Source organism: Dromiciops gliroides, chromosome 1 (genome assembly GCF_019393635.1).
Source record: "Dromiciops gliroides isolate mDroGli1 chromosome 1, mDroGli1.pri, whole genome shotgun sequence".
NCBI lineage: Eukaryota > Metazoa > Chordata > Mammalia > Microbiotheria > Microbiotheriidae > Dromiciops > Dromiciops gliroides.
Window position 1 is genome coordinate 97,722,594 of NC_057861.1, and position 14,007 is coordinate 97,736,600.

Genomic DNA, 14,007 nt, shown 5'->3' on the forward strand with positions numbered 1-14,007 from the left:
CTTCTGGAAGATTAGTCCTTCTTAATCTCCATGCCTTTCCTCTGAGTTTATCTCCAATTTATCCTGTTAATATCTTGCTTGTACATAGTTGTTTACATGTTCTCCCCATTAGACTGTGAGCTGTAGGCTCCTTCAGAGCAGAGGCTGTTTTTAAATTTTTTTCTATCTCCATTGCTTAGCATAGTGCACACAGTAGGTGTCAAAGAAATATTTATTGACTTCACTTGTATGTCTTCTACTAAGTTATAACTCCTCAAGGTCATGTCTTATTCAGCTTTCTGATCTTTATAGCACCTAACACAGAGCCTTATACATAATAGGTGTCATTAGATATTTGTTGAATTAAACAATCAAATTTGTGAAACAAAGTTCATATTTCTAAAATTTGAGATTTTTTTTAAAACAGCTTTTGAATTTTAAAATGTCTCTCACTGTAGTAGCTAAAGAGCTTTAGTCTGAGGAGACAGGTTTCCAAAGCAATTTTTGTATTAAAACAAATTACTTGAACATTATTTTTTGTTTGTTTTTGTTTGTTTTTGTTTTTTGTTTTTTTTGTTTTTGCGGGGCAATGGGGGTTAAGTGACTTGCCCAGGGTCACACAACTAGTAAGTGTCAAGTGTCTGAGGCCGGATTTGAACTCAGGAACTCCTGAATCCAGGGCCAGTGCTTTATCCACTGCACCACCTAGCTGCCCCTTACTTGAACATTATAATCAAGCTAACTGGCCCTGTGCAGAATTTGATCACTAAAGCATATGTCAGAGAGCACAACTGCCTTTTCTTATGTATTGAGTCAAGGGCATTTTATTATAGGTCTACTATTTTTTTTTTTTGGTGAGGCAATTGGGGTCAAGTGACTTGCCCAGGGTCACACAGCTAGTAAGTGTTAATTGTCTAAGGTCATATTTGAACTCAGGTACTCCTGACTCCAGGGCCAATGCTCTATCCGCTGTGCCACCTAGCTGCCCCATAGGTCTACTATTATGCAGTAGTCCAGAGCAGTTAATTGTTCATTTCCGCCAAAACTTGTAAACCATGGGTAGTAACAAGAAATTATCGAAAGTTACACATGTGGGGCAGCTAGATGGCGCAGTGGTTAAAGCACCGGCCCTGGATTCAGGAGTACCTGAGTTCAAATCCGGCCTCAGACACTTGACACTTACTAGCTGTGTGACCGTGGGCAAGTCACTTGACCCCAATTGCCTCACTAAAAAAAAAAAAAGAAAGTTACACATGTGCCATTGCATTGTATAGATTGACCTTGAAGCTTAAACCAGAACATAAATTAAGGAAGAATGTGTATTTTAACAACTTTGGATTGTGTTGGGAAGCTAGGTGGCACAGTAGATAGAATGTCAAGCCTGGAGTAAGGAAGACTCATCTTCCTGAGTTCAAATCCAGCCTTAGACACATGCTAGTTGTGTGACCTTGATCAAGTCACTTAACCCTGTTTGCCCCAGTTTCCTCATCTGTAAAATTAATGAGCTGGAGAAGGAAATGGCAAACTACTCCAGTAGCTTTGCTAAGAAAACCCCAGATAGGATCAGGAAGAATTGTTCATGACTGCACAACAACAACAAAGATTGTGTCAGTCCTTTTTTATTGATGTTATTACAAAACATTTCTCTTGCCTCCTCCCAACCCTTCCTTTTAGCCTTCACTTTTTGGTAATGCATTGGAAATTGTACATTTGTAAATTGATTTTCATGCTTTCCTCAGCATCTTATAGTTAATATAAACTACAGAAAGCAGGTAAGTGGTATAGTAGTTAGAGAGCTAGGCTTGGAGCCAGGAGACCTGATTTTAAATCTTGCCAATCACTGTCTATGTAATTCTGTCTTTGCTCCTTGGTTTCTTATCTGTAAAATGAGTGGTTTGGCCTCAGTAACCCTTAAGATTCCTTTCATCTCTAAATCTATGATCCACTGCTTTTCGTTTGTTTTGTATTGTTTTTCATTGTATAATATGGCAATTCCAAATAAATTATCTCAAATGTTTTAAAACTGCCTACTAAATCTTTGGTTTCTGAACTCTTTTTTGCTGATGTTTATAAAGTGCCAATAAATGCATTTTTTTTTTTGCACGGCAATGAGAGTTAATCAACTTGCCCAGGGTCACACAGCTACTAAGTGTCAAGTGTCTGAAGCTGGATTTGAACTCAGGTCCTCCCGAATCCAGGGCAGGTGCTTTATCCACAGCGCCACCTAGCTGCCCCCAATAAATGCATTTTTAAAGAGAAAAAAGAGCTGAGCCAAAGAACCTTGGTAAAGAAAATAGAGAAAAGGAGAAAGTATTTTTAATTTCTTTTCAGGAATAGGGGATTTAGCTGAAATCTAAAAGAAATTCAACTAATGATGGTAATAATAACAATAATAATAGAAGAAAAAGAAGGAAGAAGAAGAAGCAGCAGCTAGTCTTTACATAGCACTTTAAGGTTTACTGCACTTTTTACAAATATTTATTTCATTTCATTTTTACAACAATCCTGGAAAGAAAATTCTATTTTATAGATGAAACTGCGGCAGATAAAGATTAAGTAAAGATAGCCATGGTTATAAATGAGGATCTTGGTATGAATGATATATTGACATATCTTTTGTATTAACTTTATTACCTTGCATATCTCTCCCTCTCTCCCTCCACTACCAAGAGAACTAACCTTTACAACAAAGGATAGAAAAGAAATGGGGAATGGGGGTGGGAAGGGAAGGCAGTCTATTCAGCTAAACTAGCCTTGATATTAATCAAATCTGACAGCATATACTGTTTCATCTCCATAATCCCCCCACCTCTGCAAAAGAGGGAAGTGTATTTTCAAATCTTTTTTTTGGGACCAAGATGAACTAATAATTTTGATCTTTGTTATTGTAATTGTTATTTTCACTTGTAGTGCTATAGTCACTATGTATATTGTTTTACTACTTCTTTTTACTTCACCTTAGATCCACTTCAATAATTTTTCCCAAACCTCAATATAATCTTCATAAGTATTACTCCTTAATGATCAGTAATATTTCATTAATTTCATAGGAAAAAATTAAATTGAGTTTGAATCCTGCCTCAGGCAGTCTAGTAATTCATTTAGGCTACCCAAATGGTCTAGGGGTAGCTAGGTAGCACAATGGATAGAGCACTAGCCCTGAAGTTGGGAGATCCTGAGTTCAAATCTCACCTCAGACACTTAGTAGCTGCATGACCCTGGGCAAGTCACTTAACCCCAATTACTTTAAACATCCAGGGCCATCTCCAGTCTTCCTGATATATATCTTGCCACTGGACTGAGATGACTCTGGAGGAGAGAGTGAGGTTGGTAACTGTACAGCTTCCCTCACTTAAATCCAATTCACTGAAAATCATGACATCACCCCAATATCATGGTCCTCTTTGAAAATGAAGAACAAAAAAAAAGAAAAGAAAAGAAAAGAAAAAGAAAATGAAGAACCAACAACAATCCAAATTGATGAACATCTACTTTGTTTCCAGTTCTCTACTACTACTAAAATTTTTGCTGTAAATAAATTGGAGTATGATAGTCCTTTAATTCTATTTTTTAACTCCATGAGGTATATATTTAAAAATGGAATCCCTGGGTCAAATAATACAAAAATTTTACCATATTTCATTTTAAATTATATTTTGTTTTTCCCCAACTACATGTAAAAACAATTGTTAACAATTTTTTTTTTAAGTTTTGAGTTCCAAAACTTCTTGTCCCTCCCATCTCTCTGAGAGACTAAGCAATCTGATATAGGTCATACATGTATAATCATGTAAAACATTTCCATATTAGTCATTTTGTGTAAGAAAACTTGAACAAAATCCCAAAAAAAGGAAGGAAGGAAGGGAGGAAGGAAGGGGAAAACAGTATGCTTAGGTATGTATTCAGACAATGTGGAGGCACATAGCACTTTTCATTATGAATCCTTTGGGATTTTCTTGAATCATTCTATTGCTGAAAATAGCTAAGTCATTTGCAGCTGTTCATCATACAATATTGCTGTTACTATGTACAATTTTCTCTTGGTTCTGCTCACTTCGCTTTCCATCTAGTCATATAAGTCTTTCCACATTTTTCTGAAATCATCCTGCTTATCATTTCTTACAGCACAATAATATTCCATTACAATCATATACTACAGCTTATTCAGCCATTTCCCAGTTGATGGACATCTCTTTGATTTCTAATGCTTAGGCACAACTAAAAGAGCTGCTATAAATATCTGTGTACAAATAGGTCATTTTCCCTTTTGAGGGATTTCTCTGGGGTATAGACTACTAGTAGTATTGCTGTATCAAAGAGTATGCTTTGGGAATAGTTCCAAATTGCTCCAGAATAGTGGAATTAGTTCACAACTCCAACAGTGTATTAGTATCCCAATTTTTTTCACATCCCCACCAATGTTTATCATTTTCCTTTTCTGTCATATTAGCCAATCTGATGGGTGTGAACTTGTACCCAGAGTCATTTTAATTTGTATGAATACAGACATTTTAGATGATTTCTTGGCATAATTTCAAATTGTCTTTTCAGAATGATTTGAACCAATTCTCAGTTTCATGGGCAATGGATTGCTGTATCTATTTTTCTATAACTTCTATTGATTGCCCTATCTTGATGTCTTTGCCAATTTGCTGAGTATGAGGTAAAAGCCCAGAAGGTTATTAATAATTTATATTTCTCTTATTATTAGTGATTTGTAGTAAACTTTTATATGGCTATTAATAGTTTGCAGTTCTGTTTAGATAGCCTTTGGCCAATTATCTGTCGGGGTGTGGTTTTTGATGTTAAATATTTGTATTATTCCCTTCAGGAATAGTGGATTTAACTAAAATCTAAAAGGAAAGTCATTTAATTATGGGAAGAAGAAGGAGAAGAAGAAGGAGGAGAAGAAGAAGAAGGAGGAGGAGGAGGAGGAGGAGAAGGAGGAGGAGGAGAAGGAGAAGAAGAAGAAGAAAGAAGAAAAGAAAGAAGAAGGAGGAGGAGAAGAAGAAGAAGGAGGATGAGGAAGAGGAGGAGGAGGAGGGGAAGAGGGAAAAGGAAGAGGATGAGAGGTATCATTTATTTAGCACCTTAAGACATACAATGTCTTATATATCTTAGATATTTGCTTCCCCTATTGACCTATTTACATTGATTTTGTAAGTATGACAGCTTTTCAATTTCATGTAAGTGATCTATTTTAATTTTTGTAATCACCTCTGTCCCTTATTTTCTTAAAAGTTCTCTGCCTAGACATAACTGTGAAAGCCACCCAATCTGGTTCTCTTAAAAATTTATATACAGGTTGCATATCCATTTTGCTTTTATGATGGAATATGTTATAATCTCATAAGATCAAAGATTTAGAGCTGGAAAGGACCTTAGAGATCATTTAGTTCAGTTCTTTCATTTTACACACAAGGAAACAGACCCAGATAGATTAAGTGACTGTAAACTTAATTTCCACAAAACCTCTTTCTAGTTTTCCCAAACATTCTTGTCAACTAAGGAGTTCTTCCCAACATAATTTATGTTTGTGGATTTATTAAAAACAAGATTGTTAAGTTCAGTTACTTCTAATGCATCTTACATAGTTTCTTCTTCTGATCTACTCTTCCCCCCGCACCCCACCTCCCCTTGTGGGGCAATGAGGATTAAGTGATTTGTTCAAAGTCACACAGCTAGTAAGTGTCAAGTGTCTGAGACTGGATTTGAACTCAGGTTCTCCTAAATCCAGGGCCGGTGCTTTATCCACTGCACCACCTACCTGCCTCCCTGATCTACTCTTTCCCCCCTCCCCTGGTGAGGCAATTGGGGTTAAGTGACTTGCCCAGGGTCATACAGCTAGTAAGTGTCAAGTGTCAGAGGTTGGATTTGAACTCAGGTTCTCCTGACTCCAGGGCTAGTGCTCTGTCCACTGCACCACCTAGTTGCCCCCCCCATCTACTCTTAAAAAACAACAACCCTAAAACCAAATAGTTTTGATAATTACTGCTTTATAGTATTTATAGTATAGTATAGTATTTATAGTATTTTTTTAGTGTGGAAGTACTGTTCCCCCTTCATTATTTCCCTGGAAGTTTTGGATATTCTGCATCTCCAAATGAATTTTGGTATAATTTTGTCCAACTCTAGAAAGTAGTTCCTTTGTAGTTTGGTTGATATAGTACTAAATCTGTTAACTCTTTACACAGTATAATTATGATTATTTTTGGTGTGATCCTGTCATGAGAACTAACTATTCTAGTTATTTCAATTTTTTTCTTTATTTAAAAAAAATTTTTTTTATGGTTGAATCTATGTAAGTTGCCAGGATACCTTGATATCCTGTCTCCCTGATAATTTTTTTTCAGTTTTAATATATTTTTATTTAAAGTTTTGAATTCCAAATTCTATCCTCTCTTTCCTCCTCCCTTCTCCTTTCCCTGAGAAAGTAAGCAATCATATATAGGTTATACATATTCACTTATGTAAAACATTTCTGTATTAGCCATTTTGTGCAAAAAGACTTGAAAAAAGGAAAAAAGGAAAGAAAGTGAAAAATAGCATGCTTAAGTCTGTATTCAGTCAGTATCAGTTCTTTCTCTGGAGGTGGATAGTGTGCTTCATCATTAGTCCTTTGGGATTCTCTTGGATCATTGTTTTGTCAAGAATGTTTTGCTAAGCCATTCACAGTTCTTCATCAAATAATATTGTTGTTACTATGTACAGTGTACTCCTAGTTCTGTTCACTTCACTATGTATCAGTTCATGTAAGTTTTTTCCAGGTTTTTCTGAAATCATCCTGCTTGTTGTCATTTCTTATAGCACAATAATATTCCATTATAATCATATACCACAGCTTGTTTAGCCATTCCCCCAAATGATGGACATCCCCTAGATTACCAATTCTTAGCTACCATAAAAAGAACTGCTATAAATATTTTTGTACAAATAGGTCCTTTGCCTCCCCTCTCCATTTGTGGATGTCTTTGGGATATAAACCTAGCAATGGTATTGCTGTATCAAAGAGTATGCACAGTTTTATAGCCCTTTGGGCATAGTTCCAAATTGCTCTCCAGAATGATTGGATCAGTTCACAATTCCACCAACAGTGAATTAGTGTCCCAGTTTTCCCACATCCCCTCCAACATCCATCATTTTGAGTTTTTGTCAAATTAGCCACCCCCACTGTTTTTTTTAAATTTAGTAGTTATTTTGAACAGAGGTACAATTTCCATTATTTTCTCCTGGGTTTTATTATTATAATATAGAAATGGTATTGATTTATGGTTTTGTTTTGTTGCCACATTACTGAAGCTGTTAATTGTTTCAATTTGTATCTGCTGATTTTCTGTTTTCCTAATTTCCATGTTTATCATGTCATCAGTAAGCAGTGAGACTTTGGGCTTCTTTTTCCTTATATTAATGCTTTTAATTTCTTTCTCCCATCTAATTGCTATCAATAGCATTTCTTTTTTTTTTTCATATATCAAACATTTTTATTTGTACTTTTGAGTTCCAATTTTTATCTCTCCTTCCCTCCCTCCCCTCCCCTCTCCCTGAGGTGGTAAGCAATCATATATGGTTTATACATGTATGATTATGTAAATCATTACAAAATTAGTCATTTTGTACAAGAAAACTTGAATAAAAGAAACAAATGAAAGAAAGTAAAAAAATAGCATCCTTCAGTCTGTTCCATCAATATCAGTTCTTTCTTTGGAGGTGGATAGTATGTTTCATCAGTAGTACTTTGGGATTGTATTGTTGAAAATAGTTGTCATTCACAGTTCTTCATTAAACAATATTGCTCTCTGTGTACAACATTCTCTTGGTTATGCTCACTTCACTACACATCAGTTCATACAAGTCTTTCCAGACCTTTCTGAAATCACCCTGATTGTCATTTCTTATAGCACAATAATATTCCATCACCATCATATACCACAACTTGTTTAGCCATTCCCCAATTGATGGGCATTCCTTTGATTTCAAATTTTTAGCCACCACAAAAGAGCTGCTATAAGTATCAATAGCATTTCTAAAACTGTCAAATTAAAATGGAAAGGGGGACATATTTCCTTTGAAATTTGGGGAGAAGGTTTCGGTGTTTACCCATTGAATATAATACTAGCCTTTGGATATATGTGTGCATTTATGTACATAATAATTATTATTTTAAAAGATCCTTTCATAAGATTTGTAATGTTTTTGTATAAAAGAAAATTGTAGGCTTTTATGCATATATTCACATAATTATGTGATTTTTGGATATTTTTGTTTTCTATATCATTAATTACATTATTTATTTTCCTAATGTCAAAACAGCCTTTCATCTCTGGTATAAATCCAACTTTATCATAGCAAATAGGTTTTTGGATGTGTTGCTATCATCTTTTTGTTAGTATTTAATTTCAAATTTTGGAATCCATATTCAATGATATTGATCTCTCTGTTGCTTAATTCTTCCCTGGTTTAGATATTAGAACTATATTTGTCTCATAAAAGGAATATGGTAGAGTGTTATACTTTTCAGTTTTTGAGAATAATTTGTATAGCACAGGGATTAGTTGTTTTAAAAATGTTTACATTTTACTCAAAATATTCCTCTATAAATATTCCTGAAACAGGCTTACTTTCTTTTATAATTCCTTTATAAATGGTATGATTTCTTTATTCTGAATTGGATTAAGATTTCTGTTTCCTCCTTTTAAGCCAAGAATGTTATGTTCTTGTAGGAATTATTTTATTTCTTTTAATTACTATATTTTTGGCATATAATTGCATGTATTATGTTCTGATTATTCTTTTAAAATTTATCTTATTATTTTTTATTCCAGAACATACTCCTTACTCATGCTATACCATCCTTTTTAGTGAATATCTCATGTGTCCTACTATATCTAGGCAGTACCAGCCATGTTTTACCATCAGTCCTTGTCATCTTCTAACCCCATGTCCTGCTGCTGCACCATTGATCAGACATCATGTCATGGAGGACTTAACCCTTTCATCTTTTTAAACTCTTGCCCTGTCTCTCCTAACCCAGATTGGTGACTCACATCATGTGCCCTGATTATATCTAAGTACTTGCAGCAATGCTTAGCACATAGGTGACTCTTCTTCTTTGTTTTCAAGTTCTGGAAACATTAACAAGTCAATACCACCATTGCTAACTAGAAAGGCATTTCTAATGAGTCTAGAAAGCAATTTGGAACTGAATACAAAAAGATACTAAACATTTTTTGCTTTTTGACTTAGCATATCACTGCTAGGTATATTCCCAAAGAGATCAAAGAAATAGGAAAAATTCATATTTGTACAGAAACATTTATAGCAGTTCTTGTTGTGGGGAAAAAACTGGAAAATAAGAGAATGTTCATTTCTTGAAGAATGGCTGAATGAATTGTGGCATGTCAATGTGATTGCATGCTACTGTGCTATAAAAATTAAGGAAATAGATAATTTCCAGAAAACATGGGAAGACTTACATGAACTGATGGAGACTGAAGTGAGCAAAATCAGTATTATGAAAATGAACAATTTTAAGGACATACGTAGTTATCAAGAAGGAAATGAACAAAGCTAAGAGATAACATATTTGATAACAAGAATATAAGGACAAACAACTTGGTTAATAAAATGACCATTCATGATTCTAGAGGGCCCATTGTGAAATATGTTATCTATCATGGTAATGGCTTTAGAGTACAGAATGAGATATTAATTCTCTTTTAATACAACAATCAAAGGAATTTGTTTTGCTTGATCATGCATATTTGTTACAAAATTTTTACAAAATTTGTTACAACTTTTTATTTTATTTTATTTTTTCCCAATGAGGTGGGAAGAGGGAAAGGAAATAGACATCTATTAATTTTTAAAAATAGAGTAGTAATAGTAGTAGGCTTCCGCCAGTCACAGACAACCATGGATCAGCGCCTTGAAGAGCCACAGGCCACAGTGTGGCTGTGCAGTCCAACAAGGGAGCTGCAGCTCCTGCCGCAAAAAGGACATCAGAAAACTGCACTCTCTGTTGCTCATTGGTTCCTCCATCTCATTCGTTTTTCTTCCTCCAGGGCTTGGAGGCCCATCTCCACTGCGCACCAGCTGCTCCTGAATACTGAACTCCATTGGGCACGGTCCTTGGCCATCTCCTCCCAGCTGCCGGTGTCTATTCCCAGAGCCCTCAAGTTTCACTTGCATATATCTATGTAGCGAAGCTGGGAGCGTCCAGCAGGTCTTTGACCTGAGGCTAACTCACCATGGAGTAGGTCTTTAGGAATGCGCCTGTCTTGCATGTGGTGCACATGACCGAGCCAGCGCAGCCATCTTTGTTTCAGTAGCATGTAGATGCTTGGAAGTTGCGCCCGTTGGAGCACTTCTGTGTTGGTGATCCTATCTGACCAAGATATGCCAAGGATGCGCCAAAGGCAGCACATGTGGAAGCTGTTAAGCTTCTTCTCTTGTCTAGCGTATGCAGTCCATGTTTCACTGTCATACAGTAAGGTACTCAGGACACATGCTCTATAGATGGCAAATTTGGTTCGTCTTGTCAGTTTACTGTTTGCCCAGACACACTTGGCAAACTTAGACATATTTGAAGTAGTTTTCCCAATCCTCTGATTGATCTCAGAATCAAGTGACAAATTGTCACTGACAATAGAGCCAAGATACGAGAATTGGCTTATGACATCCAACTGGTAGCTACCGATGTGTATCAATGGAGGCAACATAGCACTCTGACACATGACTTTCATCTTTTTAAGATTAATGGTTAGACCAAAGTCCGTGCAAGCTTGGGAGAAGCGATCCATCAAAGTTGCAATTCACGCTCTGAGTGACAGGTAAGCGTGGCATCATCGGCAAAAAGCGGGTCTCTAAAGGTGCTACCTCTCACTCTGGTTTTGGATCTCAGATGTGAAATGTTGAACAGGCCTCTGTCCGACTGGGAATGCAGATAGATGCCATCAGTTGATGAACAAAAAGCATGATGTAACAGCATGGAGAAGAAAATTCCAAACAGTGTGGGAGCAAGCACGCATCCTTGCTTGACTCCACTATTTATGCTGAATGCTTCAGAGGTGTTGCCTTCGAACTGTATGACACCCTGCATGTTGCAGTGAAAGGATCAAATCAGGCTATGGAGTTTAGGAGGGCAACCAATTCTCGAGAGAATTTATAAAAGATCTTTTCTGTTAACCGTATCAAACGCTTTGGTCAAGTCTATGAAGGCAATGAAGAGGGGTTTTCTTTGTTCTCTACACTTTTCTTGCAACTGGCAAAGCAAGAAAATCATATCAATAGTTTACTTCACTGCTCGAAAACGACATTGCAATTCAGGGTAAACACGGTTGGCGAGTTTACACAGTCTAAGCAAGATGACCTTGGCAAACATCTTCCTAATGACACTAAGTAGTAAAATTCCTCTGTAGTTTTTACAGTCACTCCTGTTTCCAATGTTCTTATAAAGAGTAACTATACGGGCATCACGCATATCCTGTGGCACTTCACCTTCTTTCCAACACAGGCACAACAATTCATGCAAGAGTTTTAAGAGAATGTTTTTAGAGCATTTGATCAATTCAGCTGCAATACCGTCTGCACCAGGAGCTTTTCCACATCTTAGGGAGCTAATTGCACTCTCAAGTTCCTCAAGTGTGGGCACATTGTCCAACTCCTGCAGCACAGGGAAGGACTCCATGATGTTCAAAGCTGATTCTGTGATAGAATTTCTGACGGTGTACAACTCAGAAAAGTACTCTACCCATCTTTCCATTTGCTTAACTCTGTCCATAATGTACTCTCCAGTGCTGGACTTGAGGGGAGCTGTCTTGCTCTGAGTGGGTCCGCAAGCTTTCTTGGTGCCTTTGTACATTCCTCTGATGTTTCCCGTGTCAGCAGCAACCTGTAGTCCCTCACTGAGCTCAAACCAATATTTGTTCACACACCGCCTCACGATTCACTGAGCATTTCTTCTCGAAGCATGAGTTTCTGAAGAGCACTTTCATTCGGGGAGCGTTTGTATTCAATGAGTGCGCTGCGCTTGGCCTCAACGACAGGATTCATTTCACTGCACTTGGCTTCAAACCAGTTGTTTGTTTTGCTGGTCCTCTTCCCAAAGACATCAAGAGCAAGTCTGTGGACACTCTCATATATCTGTTTCCATTTTTCAGAAGCTGATGTAGCAGGAGAAGATGCGATTGATGCATTCTTGAAAGATCTCAAAAATTGATCCACCTTGCTGAGATTCATGGTTTTGCTAGTGTCAATATGAGATCGCCCTGTTGGTTTAAGGTGATGCAATATTTTGGGCCAGAGCCACACTTTACAACAAACTAACGAGTTATCAGTGTCACAGTCGGCACTGTGGTATGACCGCATGTTAAGAATGCACTTGAGAGCATTATTATTATTAAGTTATTATTAAGTCCAATTGGTGCCAATGTTGCGATCTGGGATGTCTCCATGATACTTTGTGCTATGGTGACTTATAAAATGAGTTGGATACACACAAATCTTGGTAAGTGCAAAATTCCAACAGTCTTTGCCCATTTTCATTAATCTTTCCAACGCCATATGGCCCGAGGCATGTTGGCCAGGACACATGGTCAGAGCCAACTCTTGCATTAAAATCACCCAGAAGAATGATGAATTCATATGTGGGGATAGCTCCTAGTGTTGCTTTCAGCTTATCATAGAACTCATCTTTGGTCTGTTGTGAAGCTGTTAATGTCAGAGCGTATATGCTGATAAGGTTCACGGGTCCTTCAACTGTGTTCAGACGAAGTGTGAGCAGTCTCTCAGTACCATCACCAATCAATTCAATCATTTTCAGCAATGTGTTTTTCACAGCAAAGCCCACACCATGTTCCCGTGGTTCTGCCGAAGTTTTGCCCTTCCAGAAGAATGTATGATCCTTTTCCTTCAGCCTTCCAGAGTCTGAGATTCGCGTTTCCTGCAAGACCCCAATGTCAACATTTAGTCTTCGTAGCTCGTTGTTTATCACCACTGTTTTCCAAAAGTCTCTGACTGCTTGTAGGTCATTTGAGAGTTCAGTCATCATAGTCCGGACATTCCAACTGCCCAACTTTAGGGCAGGTGGCCTGGAATGTGAGTTAACTTTATTGTTTGCTGGTTCCAATGCTTCAGTTCACCTGTCAGGCTGTAACCTTAATCCCCATGCACCCAGTGAGGAAGATGAACCATGACAGGACAACACCTTACTGGCTGGGGTTTGCCCAGCTTAAAGTGGGCGGTAGCTGTCCAGTGGAACTTGATCATTTCTCCCACCGTCAAATGCAGCCCCTGGTGTCAAGCCCTATGTCAGTAGAAAAGTACATGTATATGTGTATGTGTGTGAGGGTGGGGGGTGCTACAGATGTTAAATGTTACATGCACTTTCAGATGAGATTACTGTATTATTAGTTTTCCTAAACTGTTTTATTTTGTTATGAGATTTCTCACATAGGGCAAGTAATCTCTAAATGTTTATAATGTAAAAACAAAATACATCAATGATTTTTTCCCAAAAATATGCATCAATTCATACCATTTTTGTAACTTTCCAAACCAAAAAAACCTTCCTTCTTTGGGGCACCACTCTCCTACATGTGTTGTCTCTGTCATTGGAATGTAAGCTCCTTGAGAAATTTAAAAAAAAAAAAAAAGAAAAACACTAAAAAGCATAGCAATACATAGACCTTTCCATAATATGGTAAATAGTATCTACCTAAAACCAAGAACCAGCATTATATGTAATAGAGAGAGGCTAGAAGTCTCTAGTAAGAGCAAGGATAAAACAAAAATATCTGTATTAATTACTATTATTTCAAATGGTGCTAGAAATGGTAGCTATAACATAATACAAGAAAAATAAATTTCTAGAATAAGCATAGACAAAGAAGAAATACAATTTTTACTTTCTGCCATGACAAAAATTTAGAGAGACATAGTTTCTAGGTAATTTAATCATTTTCTTAATAAGGCCAGGAGGTTATTAATAAAAGGATGGTCATTTGTCACTCTCTTAGACCAAAGACAATC

General features: G+C 36.9%; 1 protein-coding gene across 1 annotated transcript in view; it reads left to right on the forward strand.

Moving 5' to 3' along the window:
* Positions 1-13,143: 13,143 nt before the first annotated feature.
* Positions 13,144-14,007, forward strand: part of TMEM71 (transmembrane protein 71) — a 139,631-nt gene continuing 138,767 nt past the window's right edge. Inside the window, exon 1 of the mRNA XM_043991642.1 lies at positions 13,144-13,290. Coding sequence (XP_043847577.1) covers positions 13,144-13,290 — 147 coding nt within the window. The remainder of the gene's footprint in view (positions 13,291-14,007) is intronic.